General features: G+C 31.6%; 4 protein-coding genes across 6 annotated transcripts; 3 read left to right on the top strand and 1 right to left on the bottom strand.

Annotated features, from left to right (window-relative positions):
• The first annotated feature begins 1,228 nt into the window (after window positions 1-1,228).
• Window positions 1,229-5,752, top strand: LOC143913324 (luciferin sulfotransferase-like). 3 transcript variants are annotated; one of them, XM_077433030.1, is made up of 5 exons: window positions 1,229-1,565; window positions 3,980-4,076; window positions 4,192-4,357; window positions 4,946-5,066; window positions 5,160-5,752. In XM_077433030.1, the coding sequence occupies exons 1-5, from the start codon at window positions 1,352-1,354 to the stop codon at window positions 5,546-5,548; spliced, it is 987 nt and encodes a 328-aa protein (XP_077289156.1). In that variant the 5' UTR covers window positions 1,229-1,351; the 3' UTR covers window positions 5,549-5,752. The 3 variants fall into 3 exon arrangements, with proteins under 3 accessions (XP_077289156.1, XP_077289155.1, XP_077289157.1); XM_077433029.1 differs by lacking the exon at window positions 4,192-4,357 and adding an exon at window positions 4,699-4,879 and having other exon boundaries at window positions 1,243-1,565; XM_077433031.1 differs by lacking the exons at window positions 1,229-1,565; window positions 4,192-4,357 and adding exons at window positions 3,736-3,888; window positions 4,699-4,879.
• A 2,190-nt stretch (window positions 5,753-7,942) lies between these two features.
• LOC143913325 (luciferin sulfotransferase-like) lies at window positions 7,943-9,544 on the top strand. Its single transcript, XM_077433033.1, has 5 exons — window positions 7,943-8,153; window positions 8,228-8,304; window positions 8,661-8,855; window positions 8,947-9,100; window positions 9,183-9,544. The coding sequence occupies exons 1-5, from the start codon at window positions 7,943-7,945 to the stop codon at window positions 9,542-9,544; spliced, it is 999 nt and encodes a 332-aa protein (XP_077289159.1).
• A 1,392-nt stretch (window positions 9,545-10,936) lies between these two features.
• m-cup (ankyrin repeat protein mann-cup) lies at window positions 10,937-16,577 on the top strand. The gene is made up of 13 exons (XM_077431937.1): window positions 10,937-11,127; window positions 12,325-12,489; window positions 12,628-12,785; window positions 12,860-13,040; window positions 13,117-13,292; window positions 13,394-13,489; window positions 13,704-13,881; window positions 13,970-14,070; window positions 14,145-14,297; window positions 14,375-14,508; window positions 14,720-14,854; window positions 14,931-15,056; window positions 15,168-16,577. The coding sequence occupies exons 1-13, from the start codon at window positions 10,937-10,939 to the stop codon at window positions 15,393-15,395; spliced, it is 2,022 nt and encodes a 673-aa protein (XP_077288063.1). The 3' UTR covers window positions 15,396-16,577.
• knk (cytochrome and DOMON domain-containing protein knickkopf) lies at window positions 16,576-20,197 on the bottom strand. The gene is made up of 12 exons (XM_077432006.1): window positions 19,844-20,197; window positions 19,646-19,722; window positions 19,254-19,402; window positions 18,933-19,172; window positions 18,754-18,861; window positions 18,401-18,677; window positions 18,198-18,338; window positions 17,972-18,107; window positions 17,724-17,895; window positions 17,410-17,617; window positions 17,163-17,328; window positions 16,576-16,975 (listed from the first exon to the last, which is right to left on the bottom strand). The coding sequence occupies exons 1-12, from the start codon at window positions 19,923-19,925 to the stop codon at window positions 16,665-16,667; spliced, it is 2,067 nt and encodes a 688-aa protein (XP_077288132.1). The 5' UTR covers window positions 19,926-20,197; the 3' UTR covers window positions 16,576-16,664.
• Window positions 20,198-20,764: the final 567 nt, after the last annotated feature.

The following is a 20,764-nucleotide window of genomic DNA, read 5'->3' as shown; positions in this document are numbered from 1 at the left end:
TTAATTTTATATAGTCCAGTTTAATTCATTGACTGAGGAATCTTGTTGGACATTCAAATTGGTGAAAGTCACAAAATATGAAGCAGATATAAAATATCTATCTTCAAATAATTGTTTGGTATTTGATGTACATACATACTTGCATTTTTTTTATTCTATTTTTATTTATACAATAATAAATATTTTGATATTTATTATTGTGTCACCTCTGGCACGCGTTCCATGGGTTCGCCACCCATGTCATAGACCAGCGGTTTCCAAACTGGGAGGCGCGGCTTGAACGATAATTTTATTGTTCAATTTGCCAATTTGGTTAAAATTTTTGGAAAATTGAGCGGTTTAAATAAATCAATGCGGGGATCACAAATACATCCACTTTTTCAAAAAGACAAAGTAAAAGCTTTCATTAAAAAGTTGAAGTTATGGAAATCAAATTTACAAAAGAATGAGTTGGATATGTTTTCACTTTCCAAAGATTTCTGGGCCACAGCCAATATTGAAGCAAGTAAAAATGTTTTTATTGACCACTTAGATGGTTTAGTGCTGCATTTTTCCAATTATTTCAAAGACATCCATTCCATTTAACTATGTACAATGAAGAAGACGAATTCGAGCTGACTACCATCAAAAAAGAAAAAGCGATAGCTCACTAAAACGAAAGTTTCAAAATGAAACCATAATTAAATTTTGGATGAATCTTAGTGGAGAGTATGAATCTTTTTATTGCAAAGCAATGCAAATGCTTCTACCGTTTGTAACGTTGAAACGGGCTTTTCGGCACTAGCTGCAATGAAAACCAAATATCGAGCCAGGTTAATAGACGAAAAGGAATTACGAGTGGCACTCTCCATATTGCCCCCAAGATTTGATAAACTTTGTGCCAATAAACAAAAACACCCTTCGCATTAAATTTTGATGTGCTAGATGTAGTTTAATTAGTAATTTAATATAAAAATAAATATACGTGTTCGTATAAATGTATGTTATAGCAAAACCTTTTTATTATTCTGTCTATTGTAGTGTTCATTATTTGTAAATAAAAGTTTATTATTTAAAACGTGTCTATATTATTATATCTATTAAATAATAAAATGAAGGGAGGCGCGGAAAAAAAAATTTTTTTTAGGGAGGCGTAGTCGCATAAAGTTTGGAAACCGCTGTCATAGACCATAGTCGTTATCAACAAATCCAAAGATATCAATAATGTACTATGAACGCTATCAATTGCAAAAATCTAATATCGGAATTGGGTCAGTGTAGCAAATATTGTCATTGTTCTGTTAGGAGCTCGCGCGAACGTACTTCACGCATTGTTACCCGCTTAAGAAAAAAACGAGTAAAAAACTTTGTAATGGCCAACAAGGTATTGTCAAGGATAGACAGCGCTTCCGGATGTGAAGTGGACAAGATTCTGCTTAGGGACTTTACTTCTTCTTTTAGATGTGGTTATGTGGTTGCCGAAGGGGGGGTCACTATGCCCCATGGTTATGTTGATGTTTGTGATAAAATTGCACAGTTTTCTCTGAGGGATGATGACATTTTCGTCGCCAGTTTCCCGAAATCTGGTAAGAACCGGTAACTATATAAAATTAGAAAAAACATTTGAGAATGTGTTTAGTTCCAAAAACCGATGAATTTTTTTTCAAATAGTGTAACATTCGATTTTTCTTCTGCTTTTGCTTTTGGTGATCACTAAAAGGGAATGTATTATTTTCAATAAACGAAAAGTTACGTTATAATAATTAGTATTTCACTCAAATACATACATACATACATACATACATACTATATATGTATGTTAGAGTCACGAAGTAATAAGCAATATGATAGTAAATAAGTATGTATGTACATAAATGAGGTATTACATAATTTTTAAAAACTTTCATATACATACATACATATACTAGGTACATATGTACATATATAAGGCCTCTCCAACACGCTTCCACTCGTCTTAGTTTTGCGCAACTTTCATCCATCTCACTCCACACATTTTCCTAATTTCGTCTACCCATCTTCCCTGCGGTCTTCATTTTACCCTTTTGTATTCTCTCGGGTACCATTCAAGCACTTATTTTGTCCACCTTTCGTCCATTCTTCTAGCCACCTGACCCGCCCATTGCCATTTCAATCTCTTTACTCTATCCATTATGTCCACTACCCTTGTCATACTTCTCACCTACGTGTTTCACTTCCTGTTTTTCCTCGTTATGCCGAGCATGCAGCGTTCCATACTTTGAGTGCATTGGACTTTGTAGCATTTTGGCGTTATTACTGATCGAAGATCTTTTTCTTCAGACAGAGTGGCATTTTTGATTTAAAAACATAATTCATTCGTCCAAATGCACTCTTTCCTAATTTCATACGTCTCTTTATCTCTTCATCTTTACTACCAGATATGTCGATTATTTGACCTAAATATAAATAATTATTTACTACTTCTACTGGTTTATCATAGTTACTACATAATGATATGCTATCAGGCATGTAGTAACTATTAAACATGACTTTGGTCTTATCTACGTAATTTTTAATCCTACTATCCTACTTTCCTTGTCCAGTTGTGTTAGTCTGTTAAGTAGGTCAGCTAGATCGCGAGCTATTAAAACTATATTGTCTGCGAACCAAAGATGATTCAAGAAGCGACCGTTGATTTTTACTCCTGCAGTGTCCCATTCTATGTACTTGAAAACTCCCGCAAGTACCGCTTTGAATAACTTGGGCGAGATGGTATATGTATATGACTGAAAATCAATAGTTTTTTTTTAAGTTTACTGTTATGCTTTATTATAATTGACAATGTTACCCAAATTCACATTTTATAAAAAAAAATCTGCATTAAGGTGAATAAATAGAGTTTTTTGCTAATTCATAGCGAAATCTTATCAGTTAAAGAGCTAATATTTATCAAAAGTCTCACACTACAAGATTGCACTTTATTCAAGATTAATAAAAGTCATTAAATGCAATGGTGAGGCTAAATGTAAGCTAAAAAATACGTCTCATCGCATTATTTATTATATGAGTCGTTGATTTGTGTTTAATTGTTATTTTATTTTTTTTGTGCTATGTTTTTGACCATTGTGGCGCTTTAGGAATTCCTGTTATGCCACAATGGTCTGTTTAGAATAAAATAAAATAAAATAAATAAATAAATATTTGAAAGTGGCGGAAGTTCAATCTTCAGTTCCAAAAACACTAATTCTGTTTGACTCAATTCACAAATTTTTATCAATCCTTCTAATTTGATGTACAGAATCTCGGAAAAGCAGAATAAACGTATTACAAGGCCACCAGTATTTTTAAATATTATAAAACGGAAAACATATTTAATGTTTTGTGATATATTTCTCGAAATTAAAAAAAAGTAGACTTACGTCAATTTCAAATATAACGGATCAATTATACTAATTGTATCGATTGTTGAGAATTGTGGATTTATTGTTGAAAAACAAAAAAATTGTCACGTTTTACTCGTAAACGATACTACTACATATTTCCTTAGTCACGTAAATTGAAACTTATGTATATTGACCTTCATTTATCAGTTATATAAAGATCAGAAAAATGTGAATCAAATTCAGAGTAGTGAAGCTTAGCTCCTTATATGTAGAAACCATAAAATAGTGAAGCTTTGCTTGAATCATTTGAATTATTTTGATTGAAATCTTCGTTTTTTGTTCGCAATGGCACCGAGTTTATTGTACGAGAGCGTTGTTGGCGAGCACGGAAAAATTTTAAACACTGATTTCATTAACCCTTTTCGTACCGGGTATTTGTTAGTTCGTGGTTGCATTGTTCCTGAATATTACAAAGATTTCGGAGATGAAATCAAAAACATGACTGTACATCACGATGATGTGTGGATATGTAGTTTTCCCAAATGCGGTAATATTACATCATCTGATAAAAACATATAAAAGCCTTGTAAAAAGATGTTGTTTAAAGTAGTTTTCTATTTTTAATATTTTATTTTCAGGAACTACATGGACCCAAGAAATGGTTTGGCTGCTTGGACATAATTTCGATTACGAAAAAGCTAAAGAATTCCTACCAGCAAGATTTCCATTTTTAGAGTATGATTTTTTTTATTTTTATTATTTGATTATTCTTGAATGCTCAGTTTTATTGTAATATGTATAAATGTTGATAAGATCCACACCGGAATGAAATTGTGTATACATTTGTTAGGGTTCAAGTAATTTACGATCCCATTGATGTTATAAAAACTATGGGTTCATCTCTTTATGAATCCGTGGATTATGCCAATTCGATAAAATCTCCAAGGTATATAAAGACGCATTTGCCATGGCAGTTGTTGCCCACGGATATGACTAAAGCAGACACTAAAGCAAAGGTATTATATATCACAAATGAAAGTAATAGATGTTTGGGATCACTGTGCTAGTATCGTTCGTGTTTTTGTGTACATATTGAGAAAATTATTTCTATGAAGAGGGTTTATCACGATTTAAATAATATTTCAATTCATAATTTATGCTGGGATTTATGTGCTTGAAATCGTTCATATTCCAACTTTCTCCCAGTGCAGTGGAACAAATTAGAGCATAAGTTCTCGATATATGTAATTCTACAATAATCATTATATCAAGTTTTGAGTGGAAATTTAAATGTTTTTGTATAAAAAACAAGCATCATCATTATTGTATAATTATTTAAATATACGCTTTCACACAGACACACACCTTTGTTCGATTATCGTGGGTTTCATCGCAAATTTCCCGATTTTGATGTACCTCCATATGTCAATAATTCAGTGCAGTTCATAAACAACATGTCAAATCCAAGATTCATCAAATCTCATCTACCATACGACTTGCTTCCGGAACAAATTTCATTAAACACTGGAAAATCTAAGGTTATAATATCATCTAATATTAAAATAAAAAAATAAATCTGTTTTGTAATTCGGATTTAATTTTAGATTATTTATGTATGGAGGAACGTGAAGGACTGCTTGATTTCGTATTATCATCATTGCATACTTTTGGAGGGTTATAAAGGAAATTTTGATAATTTTTATAAAATGTTCCTAGCAAACAAGGGTTAGTATTGTTTAGTTTCCATATGTATGTACATATGTAGATTATATATAGTGAGTTTGAGTATTAGTTGCTTATAGATTAATTTTCTTATAGTTGGATATGCTCCATTCTGGGCACATGTGCTTGGATTTTGGAAGAGACGGGACCAAGAAAACATACTATTTTTGAGATATGAAGACATGAAGGCCGATTTGCCCAGTGTTATCAGAAGGGTAGCATCGTTTTTGGGTAAACCTTGTTCTGAAGAACAGTTACTGAAGCTGGCGGATCATTTGAGTTTTGAAAATATGAAGAAAAACCCAGCTGTTAACTACGAGCCGGTATGTGAAATGAATAAGAAGCTTGGGCTGATAAATGCTGAAGGCAGTTTCATGAGATCGGGTACTGTTGGTGGTTATAAAACATACTTGACTCAAGAGCAAATTGGGGAAATCGACAAATGGACGGAAAAGTGTCTTGAAGGCACTGGATTCAGTCCTTAATTGATTTTATTTGTAATTTAAAATGTTTTCAAATGGGTAGATTTTATTCTTTCAGCTTAATATTCTTAGTGATGAGTCAAAATATGTAGAAGCTGTTTTAGACCTGTAGAAGACTTTATAATGTATATCATGTGAAAATTAAATGTATTTTTGTAAATAATAATATATGTATGCATGTAAAAATAAATGAGTACATATACATTAAAAATTGTTGTTGTTTTTTTTTTAATCAAATTTTCTACCAACCATCAGATCGAAAGATTTGTATATTTTTAATTGAGCAAAAGCCTTGAGCTAAATAGCCATGTTATTCATATGTATGTATATGTACATAGATATGTAGGTATCCATTTTATAACTTAATTCTTTCTTAAGATGATACTAACTCAATATTATTTGGGGTACTATACTATAATATATGTATTGTAATTTGCGAAATGAGCTATTTTGGACATTTTTTGTCGGTATGCAGTGGCGTAGCGATCGCGCCCGCAAACCCAAAAAGATTTTTCTACTTAAAAATACATTTTGGAAAGTTATTTTTCTGTAATAAAAAAAAAGGATTTTATGGGAGGGGGGGGGGGGGGAAGGGCGCTTGGAATTCACGCTATGCCACTGTTGGTGTGTATACGTATTTTATTTTATTTATACATATATACCAGGAAGGCTTAACAGGTAAAACCAATGCGCCTCCCTGGCCAATCACAAAAAAAAGGAATAACCATTGAAAAATGAAAAAAAAAAACATGTACCTATATGCAGAGCTTTTTTTTGAAAAAAAGGGGCTGGAACTCAATTCTTGTCAAGTTTTTATTAGAAAAGATTATATTCAAATTATGTATATTATATAGAATTTTATTTTGAAACAAAAAAAGGTGCCAGTTGAGACAAAAAGGAGCCGGAACACCGTTCCACCGCGTTATATGAGAACAAATGCCCTAAATATATATATATATATATATATATATATATATATATATATATATATATATAAATATTATATAAAATTAAAAGTAAGACGCAGGGATTTGAACTCTGTGGAACACCAGAGCAGGTCGAGTAAACGTACATAAGATCTAATTCTATACTTCACAAACACGCTGATCCTTCAGATAATTTGTAAATAATTGAGAGAGACCACCTGGAAAACCATGTCCAATTAGCTTACGAATAAGGATGGAGTAATTCGCTTTGTCGAAAGCCTTCTCAAAATTGTGTAAATAACCGCAGTTTGAATATTACTATCCAAATAATCTGTTACAATACCAAAAAATGACAAAAAATTCGTGGTCGTTGATGGTTGTGGACGAAATCCATGTTGCTTATTATTAATCATATTTTGGCAATGATTATAAATATATGGAGATGAGAGACTGAGCTGTTTACCCTTTAAAATGAAATCGAGCATATAATTTGGTCCTGATATTTTTAATTTTACTTAAGTCGTATGGTAAATCAGATAAATCGAACTTATCAATAGACAACATTGGAAGCATATGTAAAGGAACATAAAATAGCCAGGGGAAGTCAGAAAAGGATCAGCAGTAGAACCAAATACTGCATGAAAATAGTTCGCGAAATCATTTGCATAGGTACTGACAAAACTCATCCAAAGAATCTCACAATTGGCGTATATGTTCATACATATGTACATATGTAACATTTATTAGATATAAGCGATTGCGGATGAAAGCGGATAATTTCTTCTTATTTATGTGGAAACTCGTTTGAGATGTTTACGGAAATGTTAATACAAAATATTTTGAAGCGCAAAGTTTTTTAATGGATTTCAGATGCATTCCACAGTAGTGCCATTAAATATAAAATTAAATTATGTTATCAAATAATTGAAGCATAGGGTTTAAATTCCATTTCAAAAAATACTCGCTGTATTGATACGTTATTTATAAAAGCAATAAAACGATAATTGTAATAGTTATTACAAGCGAATTATTCAATATTTCTAAGAATTTTAAATTATTTAACCTTTTTGTATGTAATTTACAATGAAATGTTGGTTTTAAAATTTTGCTCATCGCAGTGAAAGCTTGATATTTATGTGGATTTTAAATGTGTCGATGGGGTATTTTTTGAACTGGTCTCGTTGTACTGGTACGAACTGAAAGTGTGGTAATGGTTTTAAAATTGAAAGTGGAAATGCAACTTCCTCGTTCGTGATTAAAACTGCATCTCGGAGAAATGTGAAAGTTAAACGCATTCTCGCATTGCATGCGACGCGACCTATTGGTGCAGTTCTTGTTGACCACTTGTTGGAGGACACCTCATCAGGCAGGTCGTCTCGTAGATGTTTTAAAACAGTTACTTAAAACACGAAAATTTCCCAAACCTACATATATAAAGTAAATAATATCTTCGTAAAAAAATAAAGTAAAAATGAAGACAAAGACTGCAAGCATTACTTATAAAGAGTTGGATAAAGAAACAGCTGAAAAGTTGGATAAAATGTTTCAAAAGAAAAACAGCATGATTGAAGTGAATCCGTCAAAAGCAATCCTTCCTACAGCATTTCGGTTAATAGGAGAAGACATTTTAAAACTTCCAATCCACGAAAGCGACGTGTGGCTTTGCTCATATCCCAGAACAGGTATTTATTGTCGTAAGATTAATCCTAAAATGGTTTTTATGTACAATTTGAATATAATATTTTTAATATTTTAGGATCAACGTGGGCTCAGGAGATGGTATGGTTGATTGGCCATGATCTTGATTATGAAGGTGCCAAAGCGTTACAACAGGTAATCACATATTTTTTAATAACTTTTTACCGATAAGGAAATTGAAACATTGGTCGATTAAGTTAATGATTTATAGCAATTTTTTGAACTGGTGTACATCATTCATATGTATTTGTATAGTTATAATTCGATTTTGTATCAGTATAAGTATGATTAAACAAGATTGATAGATAATTTGATTTTACGTGTATATTTTTATGTAATGAAATTACGAAATGTCTATCTACATATTATATATTTGTGCATACAAATAAATCATTATCCAATATTTATACTGAGAGTACTAAACTTCATTTTCATTACAAAGTTTGATAATAATGGAAGATTTATTGTTTATCTTCGTTTATATAAATTAGATTCGCTGTCCACTAGTAGAATTGACATCCATTATAATAGACAATCACCCCAATTGGCACGAAGAATCTATCAAAGGAACATCAGTCGACTTGGTTAGGTATAATATACCACATCCAAGATATGTCAGAAGCCATCTTCCTTGGGATATTCTACCCTCAGATTTAACTCGCGAGGACAACAGTGTAAAAGCTAAGGTACGGATACCCATTAAATGTAATATACAAATGCATGTACATTTCATTCGTTACTAAATTATTGATTTTACGGAAATATAATATTTTTTAGATAATTTACACTGCCAGAAATCCAAAAGATATGTGCGTGTCTTTTTATCATTACTGTACTCTGGTTCACTATTTGAAAGCAACATTTGAAGAATTCTGTGAAATATTTTTGAATGGAACTGGTCCATTTGGACCCGTTTGGAATCATATTTTAGGTACATTTTCGATATACATATTATTGAAAGTTTATGTTTTAAATATTTTTGTATAAATGATTTTAATCTACATATATTCCAGGTTTTTGGTCGAGAAGAGACGATCCGAATGTGCTATTTATAAAATATGAAGATATGAAAAGAGATTTACCGAGTATTATACGTAAAGCAGCTGCTTTCTTGGATAAACAGGTGACCGATGAGCAAATAGGAAAGCTTTGTGAACACTTATCCTTTAAGAGCATGAAAAACAATCCCGCTGTTAATTTAGAACCTATAATCGAAAAGACCAACGGAAAAAGTTACTTAGAACAAACTAAGTTAAGATTTATTAGGAAAGGAGAGATCGGAGACTGGAAAAATCATATGTCTGAGGAAATGTCGCAAAGATTTGATGACTGGTCATCGAAGCATTTGGAAGGAACTGGGTTAAATTTTGACTAACAAATACATTTATATTTTAGTTAAGAGTAAAAAAAGCTTTAAAAATTGATTGTACATACATATACATATATTCAAAGTTGTGGCACGGTTATGCTTTATCACCAATGTATGAGTACATCTGCATATGCAAATACATACATACATATGTACTATATTGCTATTAAAATAATAATATTTTTTGTCGTCAAATGTGTAATCAAATAAATATAATGGTAGTTTTCATTAACATGTAATAAATATCATATGTTATTTTGTTTTTATATTTTGTATAATAACTCTTTATTTTTATGAATAAACAATTTTATTAAAATGATTGAACTGTAAATCATGGAAGCTAAATTTGAATAACATTCACATGTACAGCGAACTTATTTAAATCTAAAGGGCCGCAACTAAGATGGGAAATGTAAAAAAATACTGCTTTGTTTTTTTTATATAAATATCATTTTTAAAGAAATGAGAAATATTCTGGAGTAAAAATTAAAATAATAGAGTAAAAACAAAGTAAAGGATGATCAAACAGTTTTTTCTTTAATATACTTAATGCACATTTCATGAATTAATATCAAAAATCTTTTTTGTATCTAAAAGTTTGAAAATCTTGTTAACAAAACATCGTTTACATAGTATGATCGGTTTCGTCTACAAAGAAATGTTTTGGTAGATAATTGGTATTCGTTTTAGCTTCAAAGTAATTAGAAAGATATGTAAATTAAATCGTATGATTTTGGATGCCAATTGACCTTTTCGTTATAAGGCGGGCTGGGTAAATGCATTGAAAGTTTGGTCAACCATTTATAGGCCGCCAAATATGAACATGTATCCAACACTGATTTCAAACTCTTAATCTAAATCATCGCATGTTGTAACAAAATCTGAATTACATCATACTATTGACACCTCCTTTTCCATTTGCAAATTGTCAAATACCTTCACGAAATATTTTATTTTCAGAAAAAAAAAATATTTTTTTGGCTTTGCGACACTATGTATGTTTTTTATAACCATATGGATTGATGAAAGGGAGGGGAGGGGGAAGGATCACTTTCATCAAAAGTCATCAACTTATATCAGACTTTGAAGTGTGTAATTGTTTATGAACGACCCTAGTGAGCACTTATTCATAATGATCAAAAATGAATGCGCCTGCTTGTTGAAAACCATTGATTGTTTGATTTAAGGTCGAACTATATAATATATGTGTAGATTTACTAGGTGTTTCCACAAAATTTTCCATTCCGTTTTTCCCAGAGGTATGGCCGTATTAAGCGGTGTTACGTTCATATATTGTCGCAGATGTTGGTGTTGAGTGTATAGCTGTCAGTGTCAGTAGTAAAGTGACTGTCCCTGGTTTGGGTCGTTTCGAATACAGAAGTCGATAGTGCAGACGACATGGCTCCTGAGGGGGGCGGCGGCGGAGTGAGCGGGGGCGGGGGCGGAGGCGGCGGGGGCGGCGGGGGCGGGGGCGGAGGCGCCGAGTCGGCCCGCCTGAGAGACTCCCTGTTCATGGAACTGCTCTCCGAGTGTCGCCTCTCAGCCCCAGGGGCTCGTCTTAACGCCAAGTTGCGTACAGCTTTGGAGAAGTGAGAACCCTCATCATTCACACTGTATCGTCCACAAACTGAACCTTATTATTCACTCTCATTCACACACACGCACACACACACACACACATATTCTAATGTGAGCCTTGGCCACTTTCACTTTTTAACGTATATTGCGCTCTTTGTAAATTCACGCCTCAGTACAATTCTAATTTTATTTCGATGAGTCGAATTTTTGTGTATGGTTTGTAATTTGTAAATTGTGTGATTGCGAGAGATCTGAATTTGATATTCCATGGGGTGTGACTCGCGCTTGTTTGTCAAATTTTTATCTATAAACGAATATGATTTGAATTATTATCGTTGACGTAAGTACATATATTTGTCATTTGAACTGACCAGTTTTAGAGACACGTGTTTTTTGGAAATATCGTTTTTGTAAAGTTTTAAATTTTGATATACTAAAGATTCACTAATTTTTACATATGTATAACATCCTTTTTATATTTTAGCCCCAATTTTTGTAATGTTCTTTTAATTATAAAGTTGTTAAAAACTTAAATGTTATCATTCGGTCTACATTAGGTGCATTTATACAGATACATTTATTTAAGGGTTAGAATAGGTTAGGTTAAGCTAAGGGTCGGTATTATTCAGTCTCAGTGTCACACGCAAGAACTGAGACAGTGAGACCACATAATAAAGTAAAAACGCGAAGGTAGATTGCATACTAAAGTACCACCTTACATTATTTATCCATTGTTCGTTTCACTTAATTTTTTTCATGCTTAAAAGTAGATTTTGAATTTGTCAGTATTTTTTTATATTAGATGTTTTAATAACTCGATGAATACTTGTTATAGAATTTTTATTTTAACCTTGAATATGTATTAGTTTGAATTTATTGAATGGCGTTTTTTAGCTTTAAAAACGTTTTTCAAGTTTTTAATTGGAACACAATGGTATTAATTTGTTTCGCATATGTTTCACATTAATTATTCATCTTTAAGTCAGTTATTTCAATTTTTATTCCGACGTTGCAGTTTTGATTATTTATTTATTTAACGCTTAATACCAAATGACCTTACATTTTGAATAATATAAAGAATTCGAAGTGAAGGGGGAAATTTACATTTAACAAATCAATTGAATTGTAGTATTGTTAACATTTAATTAATGTGTATGGAATAGTTGTGTAAAACGATCTGAAATATGTAACAATGAATTTTTTTCTAGGTTTCCCTTTACAGTACGAAAAGAAATCGCCAGTCGCGAGAAAGATCGATGCACACCGCTGTTTATCGCCTGCAAGAGGGGAAATGTGGAAATTGTCGAATATCTAATCGTTGTTTGTGGCGTTGATGTAGAACAACGAGGTCTCTATGAAGTAACCGACGATAGGTGAGTTATTTCAGATATTTGCAATATGTTAAATATTTCATATTGCAAAAGTATAATTTATAGAGATTATAACGTGATGAATGTAACATTTTTAGAACATTAATGATTTATATTTGTATACTTTTATCACATACACAGATCAGTCCATTATGTCACTCCTTTGTGGTGTGCTGCCGTTTCCGGAAAGGTAGATGTGATTCGGTGTCTGGTAAAAAATGGAGCAAATGTAAATGCCGAGTCCGACTCTGGATCTACACCAGTGCGAAGTGCTTGTTTTATGACGCATTTAGATATCGGTTTGTTATTCAAGTATTTGAATATTTGGTATTCCCTAACTTCTTGTCCTATCCTATTCTATCTCCTATTGTAGTACGATTTTTGGTCAAGAACGGTGCGGATATAAGAAAGCCAAATTTTAACGGTGGAACCTGTCTGATTAATTCAGTACAATCTGTCGTATTATGCAAGTTTCTATTGGAGAACGGTGCGGACGTAAATGCAACGGACATTCAAAATAAAACTGCTCTTCATTACGCTATTCAAGAACACAGGTGTGTACATATTTATATGGATTACATTTGCAATGCATTTGATTTGTTTTGAACTTTTTTTTTTATAAAATCATAGAAAAGAAACAACAAAGCTGCTGTTAGATCATGGTGCTGATCCATATGCTCTGTCAAGATCTGGCGATGATGCTTTACAAACTGCTTGTTTGAAAGGTGCCACACAAATATTCATATTGTTACTGCAAAGGATTCCATACTCGGATGAACGCTTGGCAGATGCTCACGAATTACTCGGTATATATACATTGTATTATAATTTTTCAAGTTTTAATATCTACACACATTGAGTGTTGACGTTATTTACTATGTATAAGTTGAATTTTGGTTTGTTTCAGGTTCTACCATGTTAGATGATTTTAATGATTCGATATTTTCTATGGAACACTGGAGAATATCGAACAATCTCCGACGCAAAGGAAATAGCTATTTAGGTATTCAATTTTTCATCGTATTTGAAAAATATCTCTGGGTTAACAAATTATCAAAACCACATCCGAATGACCTTTATGGACTGTTTCCCATTAATATTATTTTTGCACATATCTATTTTAATGATGTCATTTGTTTACTTTTACTTATGTTGACATTTTCTATTACATATTACAAATTTAATTAAATAGATTATTTAAATACAATGTATTTCAGCTAAACGACCTGTGCTACCTCCTAGGCCAGCTTATAGAAATGTTGTAGAATTCACATCGGAAGCAGAATTAGAAGCAATAGCGACAGACATTGATGCGATGCGTATTCAGTCGTTGTTAATATGTGAGAGGATCTTGGGAGTTTCTCACAAAGACACTGTATTTAGATTGATGTTTAGGTATGACATGTTTTTTGTCATTGTTCAGCTTTTGTATTCGAAATTATTTTACAATACATATTTATTAATTACTATTTAATCATTTCAGGGGTGCCGCCTATGCTGATGCATTGAGATATCAAAGATGTATCGATTTATGGGTGTGGGCTTTACAAATTAGGATAGAAAAAGATTCAATATTGTATGCTGGTGAGTAATTACACAATGATGTACATATGTATTTTTTTTTAAGGGATTGCAATCTTAGTTTATTTAATTTTCAGATTCATGCTATTCCGCTCAAGCCCTCGTTAAAATAATGATAGATCTAAATCTCGGTCATTTGAATGCTGTTGCTAACGATTATCACAATAGCAAACTGCCGAGGTTTTGTGATGTCGTCCAAGTTTTCACTCTATTGATGTACAACATGAGAGGTTTTCATTTTGATATTATTTTTAATTTTATAAAAAAAATTGCACTTGCAGTGTAATCAAATTGGATTTTATTTCAGATACACGTGCAATATTAGATATACGGCCATTTTACAAGAAACAGTCTGAAATGTTTGACAAAACGTTAAAATGCATTACTCATTTGATATATTTACTCATTGAAACAGCCAATACACCAGAAGAAAAAAGTGAAGTATGATATTTTTATTATTACGCGATCTACACGAAAAGTATCATATACATCGATAGATACATATATTTATATAATATAATAAAAAGTTACTTTTTCCATTAAAATAGGAAAATTTAGGACTTTTGAACATTTTGTCGCTTGAAACCTTAAATACAAAGTCTCTTTCGAAATTATATATTAGATTAATTAATAAATAATGTTTTAATTTAAGGTAATAGAACTTGTATCAGAATTAGTGCAGTTGAATATTAGAAGTGCATCCAAAGGCGATACATTACTCCATTTATCAGTATCTAGCTTGAATGTGATAAAAAGTACATACTTTCAGGAAGATATGGAAGCAAGGGTATATTAAATTAAATTACAAAACATTTAAATAAAAAAATAATTGTCATATAATTTTGTAATGATTTTTATTTCAGAAAATTTTTCCACATTATTCGGTAGTGAAAACGTTACTTGACTGTGGCTCTAACGTAAATGCTAAGAACGAATCGAAGTCTACACCATTACACGTGGCTTGTATTCCTTATAACTATTCACCAAAAGTATGTCATATTGATATAGTTACTTTTATTTTAAGATATCACTATATTAATTGTTTTTTTGCATAGTTCTATATGTATATTTTGTTTCTAGTAATTTCATTATTGTTTCAGCTCACACATTTGCTATTATCGTATGGGGCGCACGTCGATCAGCCCAATAAATTTGGGGATTCACCTGCATTTTTAATATCGAAAAATTTGCGCACCGACGTCCATTTGCTCAAATACGTTTCTTTGAAATGTTTGGCTTCACATACAGTCATAGCAAATCATATACCATATGACAATGGAAGAATTCCAGCAACACTTGTTGATTTCGTCAAGTTTCATGAACCTTAAGTTTTATAGGTTTTCGTATTTAGACTTATCATTATCAGTGTTAACGTTATGAACACTGAACGATATTAATAATCATGTTTTAACTTTATTCGTAGTATATATTTTTTTTTATACATAACTTTTATATTGAAATTTACTAGCTACTTTCATATTGAAACTGTGTTTTCATTTATATCTTTACTTTGGCAAATATGGTTTCCTAATATCGAAAAAGATTAAGATAATCCTATATTTTACAAAGTAAGCAATAACTAAGTGTTCTTTTGAAATCATTTTTGTCAATGTAAATTTGCAACGAAATGTAATTAGTTTGAATGAAAATTCTATACATGTTACAAAAATTCCCTCGAAAATTTAGTATATATTAGGTTTATTATCTATTTATAAAATTTTGCACTGATAAGAATTTTCATTTGAATTTATTGTTTCATGCATAAATAATTTCTTAATTCATAAAAATACATACACACATATAATATATGATATATGATATATACATATATAGTGTATAAACACAGGAAGATTTATGCATAATCACATTTTAATCTAGTCATTGAAGTAATATAAAAATCTCGTTATATGTACATATATACATAAAAAGATTAACAAGTTTCATTTTTATTTTGTATCTAGTCAAATTTACGACGAGTTTACTTGTTTGTCGATTTGTTTTTAACTGATATGTTAGAATTACCAATTGATGTGATATCGACCTCGACTTTTAAATCGAAATTGTGTATTTATTTTTTATTGGACGTATAAATTTTTTTTATCTACCTAATGTGTGACTAGTAGTTCTATAATACATATATCATCATTAGACATAATTGTTATTACTTGGCTTTTTAGATTTATGATGTATGTATTATTCATATTAATCTCATTTATCATTTCATTGTTGTATTCAATATTGTAATAATGAATGTTGAATATCTGTATTTTGTAGAAAACATTACATATTTACACAAAATCAATTGTGAAGTTGATACATATTTAATTGTTTGTGAATTTTACTGTAGCTTTAAATGTGTCCGTTTATGGAAATTTGGAGGGAGAATATACAATAGTGTCTTCCAGGATGATATTATTATTTAATAATTAAAATAAAAGTTGTTGACTTTAATTTGTAAATGTACGTAACTCTGTATATATAATAATTAAATATTATAAACCATATCGTCAATGTTGTCTGAATTTATTTATAAACCCCAAAAGAAAATAAGTATGAAAGTTTTCTTTACAGTGTTAACACTTTTTATTATCGAAATATCATATAATAAACTTTATCACAATACTTGTAAAAATAAGCAATATAGAACTGCAAACGTAGGAATTATTAGCAGATGCACTCTTCGTATATTGATCCACTATGTGTATTTTCCAACCCATATTTGAATGTGTGAAACTGTTGTAATACACAATATCTGGCCAGGTTGTGTTTGGCGTTATTTCTAATATGGCAGGCTCTCCTTCTTCGCAAGAGTATTCCAATGAACGATTGAATTTTTTGAATGTTGGAAAATCATCGTCTAATCTCCTATCCTTTCCTTTTGGATGCTTCGCTGCACACAATGTTCCAGCTGTATAATACAAATATAGGATAATTGGTAAATATATTATATACAAAACAAAGTTATATATAAAAAAGTCGTTCAATATTCATTTGTTTTCAATAGAAAAATCAAAAAACAAAGGAATGTTATGAATACTCAGCGAAGCCGGGTGGAATCACTAGTGAGTATATAAAATTGAAATGGATAATTATACCTGCTATTGGCCTTGGTCTTCCCCTTCTTGTGAATTCTACACCAGCTAAAACCCTTATGTTCTTTTGTGCGGCATCGCTCAAACGATCAAAGCCTCCGTGAGGATCAACCGATATTATTAACGGGTGATACCACTCAGCTGAATGAGGATTGTTCCCTCCATATACCTGTTATAAAATTACATTATTGTTTTAATTAAAAAAAAAAATATGTATATATTTTGTACTCGGTGCGAAATTGCTAGGAACCTTGAAAGCATAGGTTAATCCTCTTCTTAACCACAGTTCAGGAGCTAAAAGTCCATTTATATACCACGACAAACCGTTAGATGTTTGTCCGGTGAGTGCTTGATAACCACGCTTTCCTCCTGATGGTCCTACCGTGGCTTTGAACGTTCTTACAGATCGATCAAATATTTCAGATTTTTCCCATGGTTCTCTCAAAGTTGTATCAGATCTAAAAGTTAATATATATTTAAAGAGAAATAAGTATGGTTATAACTTAATCAACAAAGAATAAAAAGTATGATACATATATTTTTTGTTTTTATACACGTTTTTACCTTGTAAAATCAAAGCATGTGTTGATGGGCTCTTTAACGCCAAACTCAAGTATAACATCTCGCTTTGGATAAAAATCGTGAAAAGCTGGTTCTTTATTGCTGTCCAATCTACCTATAGCCCACACGATATATGTATTTCCTTCTGTCACATATTCTTTATCGCCAGCGTCAGCTGTATAAGGTCAACATTAATTAGTCATCAGTAATACACATTTTTTAAGTTAATTTTTTTATAAATTTTTACTTACAAGATATTAATGTTCGTCGATATGTAATTGTATTGATGCCATTATCTCTAACAGCAGTATGGAGTTGATTGCTATCTATGCCACCGACTAAATCATCGCGACAAACACCCTTATATTGACCCAATACTTGAAGACACTGAAAAATACACAGATATAGAATCTTTTGTCGACATATTCGTCGTACATATATATATTTTGAAAACTGAAATCTTTATGTTGAACATACTGGTGCGAATGCAGTTATATTGTAATCAATGGCAAATCCTCTATATCCATCTATGTAGGTAATTGCCACATCGGAATTGAGCATCTCACTCTTAGATGTTGAGCCTGATATACCAAATGCCATATATTCATCTTCAGTTACCTGTAATTTGAATGATTAATTATAATCTATAATACTGATTTTTCTCAGGTAATGTTGTTTACCTGTCCGGCCAATTGTATGGTGATTTGTGGACCAAATACTTCCCAAGAAACTTGGAGATCTTTATGGAGTTGCACGCAATTTGGTAAGCTATTTTTTTGCGGAAACACTTTTATAAGTGACGGCGGAACGTTCAAACCGTCCGGTATTAATATTGAACCATAGTTCTCTTTCGTTTCTAAATCGAATACACTCAACCAGGCAATATTGAATATGGTTATATCACCCGGAAGTTCTAATGTGATTGTTTCTTTATTGTACGCTCTGATTGGATCCAAACTGTATTAAAAAATGACAAAAAATTAAATTGTCGAGTTTCATTTCATTCTAAAATGTGAAAACAGTTTACACTTACTATCCATATTCATCAGGAACTTTTTTGCCTTTAGATGACGGCAGAGGACCAACGCCTACCCAAAAGAACGTGTCTTTACCGAGACCGTCGTAACTGAATTCTGGAATTCTGTTTTTTACAAGAACATGTTTATTTACTTGTACATTTATTGAAATTTTAGCAAGCACTAAATTACCTACCTTATTGTCTTAGAATCGACGATTTCTATAGAATCAGAACCAACACCGTGTGATCGCCCAACAAAACTTCCAGCTTTCTGTAATAGTGGTGGTTCAAATTCTTCTGGTATATAAACGTCACCGAATGTGTTTTGATTGGATAGATCATAAATAGCAAACCATTTAATTTCAGTAATTTTTTTCCCATCGGGGAGAGTTAGTGTGAAATCTTTATTGAGGTATCGGGCCAGTACATTAGTTCTAAAATCAATTATTTACGTATTATAAAGGTATTACATACTATAAAAATGGGGCATTTGTTGAAATGTAGTAAAAACTTACTTTCCATATTCATCTGGTACAATAAAACCCTGTGGACCAGGTCTGTTTGCAGCTCCAGCCCAGAAGAATGTGTCGGCACCGTTGCCGTCATAGCTGAAGCCTGTCAATAGAAATGTGAACTCATCGACAGCATAAATCTCACCAGAAACCTTAAATTATAATGAAAACATAGATAAAGTAAAAATATATTTGAAATGCGTCAGAAAATGACATTCGTCATTCGTTCATGTGATATAATTTTATCTATGTTTTTTATATTATCGGTGACATCAACGAACGGTTACAGTTAAAACCCAACACATGGTATTGTACAAAATCGAAATTGATGGAAATACATATACATATTAATTGACAGATTATGTTGCAAGATATTATGTAAATGATGACGCTACCTGATGATGATATGAATTAATTTTTCCTAAATATTTTCCTTGGTAAGGGCCATCGTCATCTTCTTGACATTGAATTCCTACAAAAAATAATAATATTTAGTGTTTTAGCACTTTTTAATTATTCAAAAACGATAAAAAAAATTCATGTTGATTCGTCATTTATTTGGTATCATTATATTAGGTTATGATGCAGCTTACCATTGAGTAGGAATAATAGAAGTTCGAAGACAAAGACAAGAGTTTTTATAGCACCGTGCACATTGTTGCAATTCATAGTCATTGTATGCGAAACTTTGCTACTTTCATTTTTTCACCAGACATTTACTATCGGCCAATTCGTTTCCGTGTCGAAATGATGGTTCAAACAGGTCGAATTTGAGCAAAATTTACTTTGCACATTACGGTCTACCTCAACAATATTTTCTCACTCCCTAAAACTGATGAAGAATGAATCCGGAATACAAATAGACCAAAAGGAAAGCAAGCAACTGGCGAGGTCCGAAGCTTGGGCTAAACTAGTTCTTTGACGTGCTGCATCAGGTGTTCTAAACCGAAGCATATTGCGGTACACTTTCTAAATTACTTTTATGTTCGCCAATGGAAAGTGGCGTAACTTTTTGAAAATTTTATATAGGAATACATTTTCAATAATAAAATTACATTAGATATCCATTAGATTTGTAGTATTGTGTACACATTAATAAGATGAAATCTTGAGTAAATTTCTATAATGATTATGATTTGTAGTTTGTTCCGAAGTCATCGAAATATTTTTTCGTTGCTGTTTATTTTTTTGTATTTTCTCAGTATTATTTGGTAAGTTGAAATACCCTGATCTGTCTGCACACTCGAAGGTGGGGCTGTTGAATTAAAAAGTATGACTTTTACGCTTGAAGCCCACTGCAAGGTTATCATTGACAATATTGCCGAATTTAATGTCATTGCAAATGCATTGGAAATTATACTTTCGCATTAATTGTAGTCATACATATCTATGTAGTTATATCGGTAATATGAGATTTGATTGCGGTAGCAGTTTAACACTATATTTTAACAGAATATTACAATATAGTGTAAGTATAATGCCAATAATACTTAAAATAATGAATTATTATATAA

The sequence above is a fragment of the Arctopsyche grandis genome, chromosome 6 (assembly GCF_051622035.1).
Source record: "Arctopsyche grandis isolate Sample6627 chromosome 6, ASM5162203v2, whole genome shotgun sequence".
In the NCBI taxonomy this organism is placed as follows: Eukaryota; Metazoa; Arthropoda; class Insecta; order Trichoptera; family Hydropsychidae; genus Arctopsyche; species Arctopsyche grandis.
The sequence above is the reverse complement of the archived record's forward strand: the minus strand, read 5'-3'. Positions and strand labels throughout refer to the sequence as shown.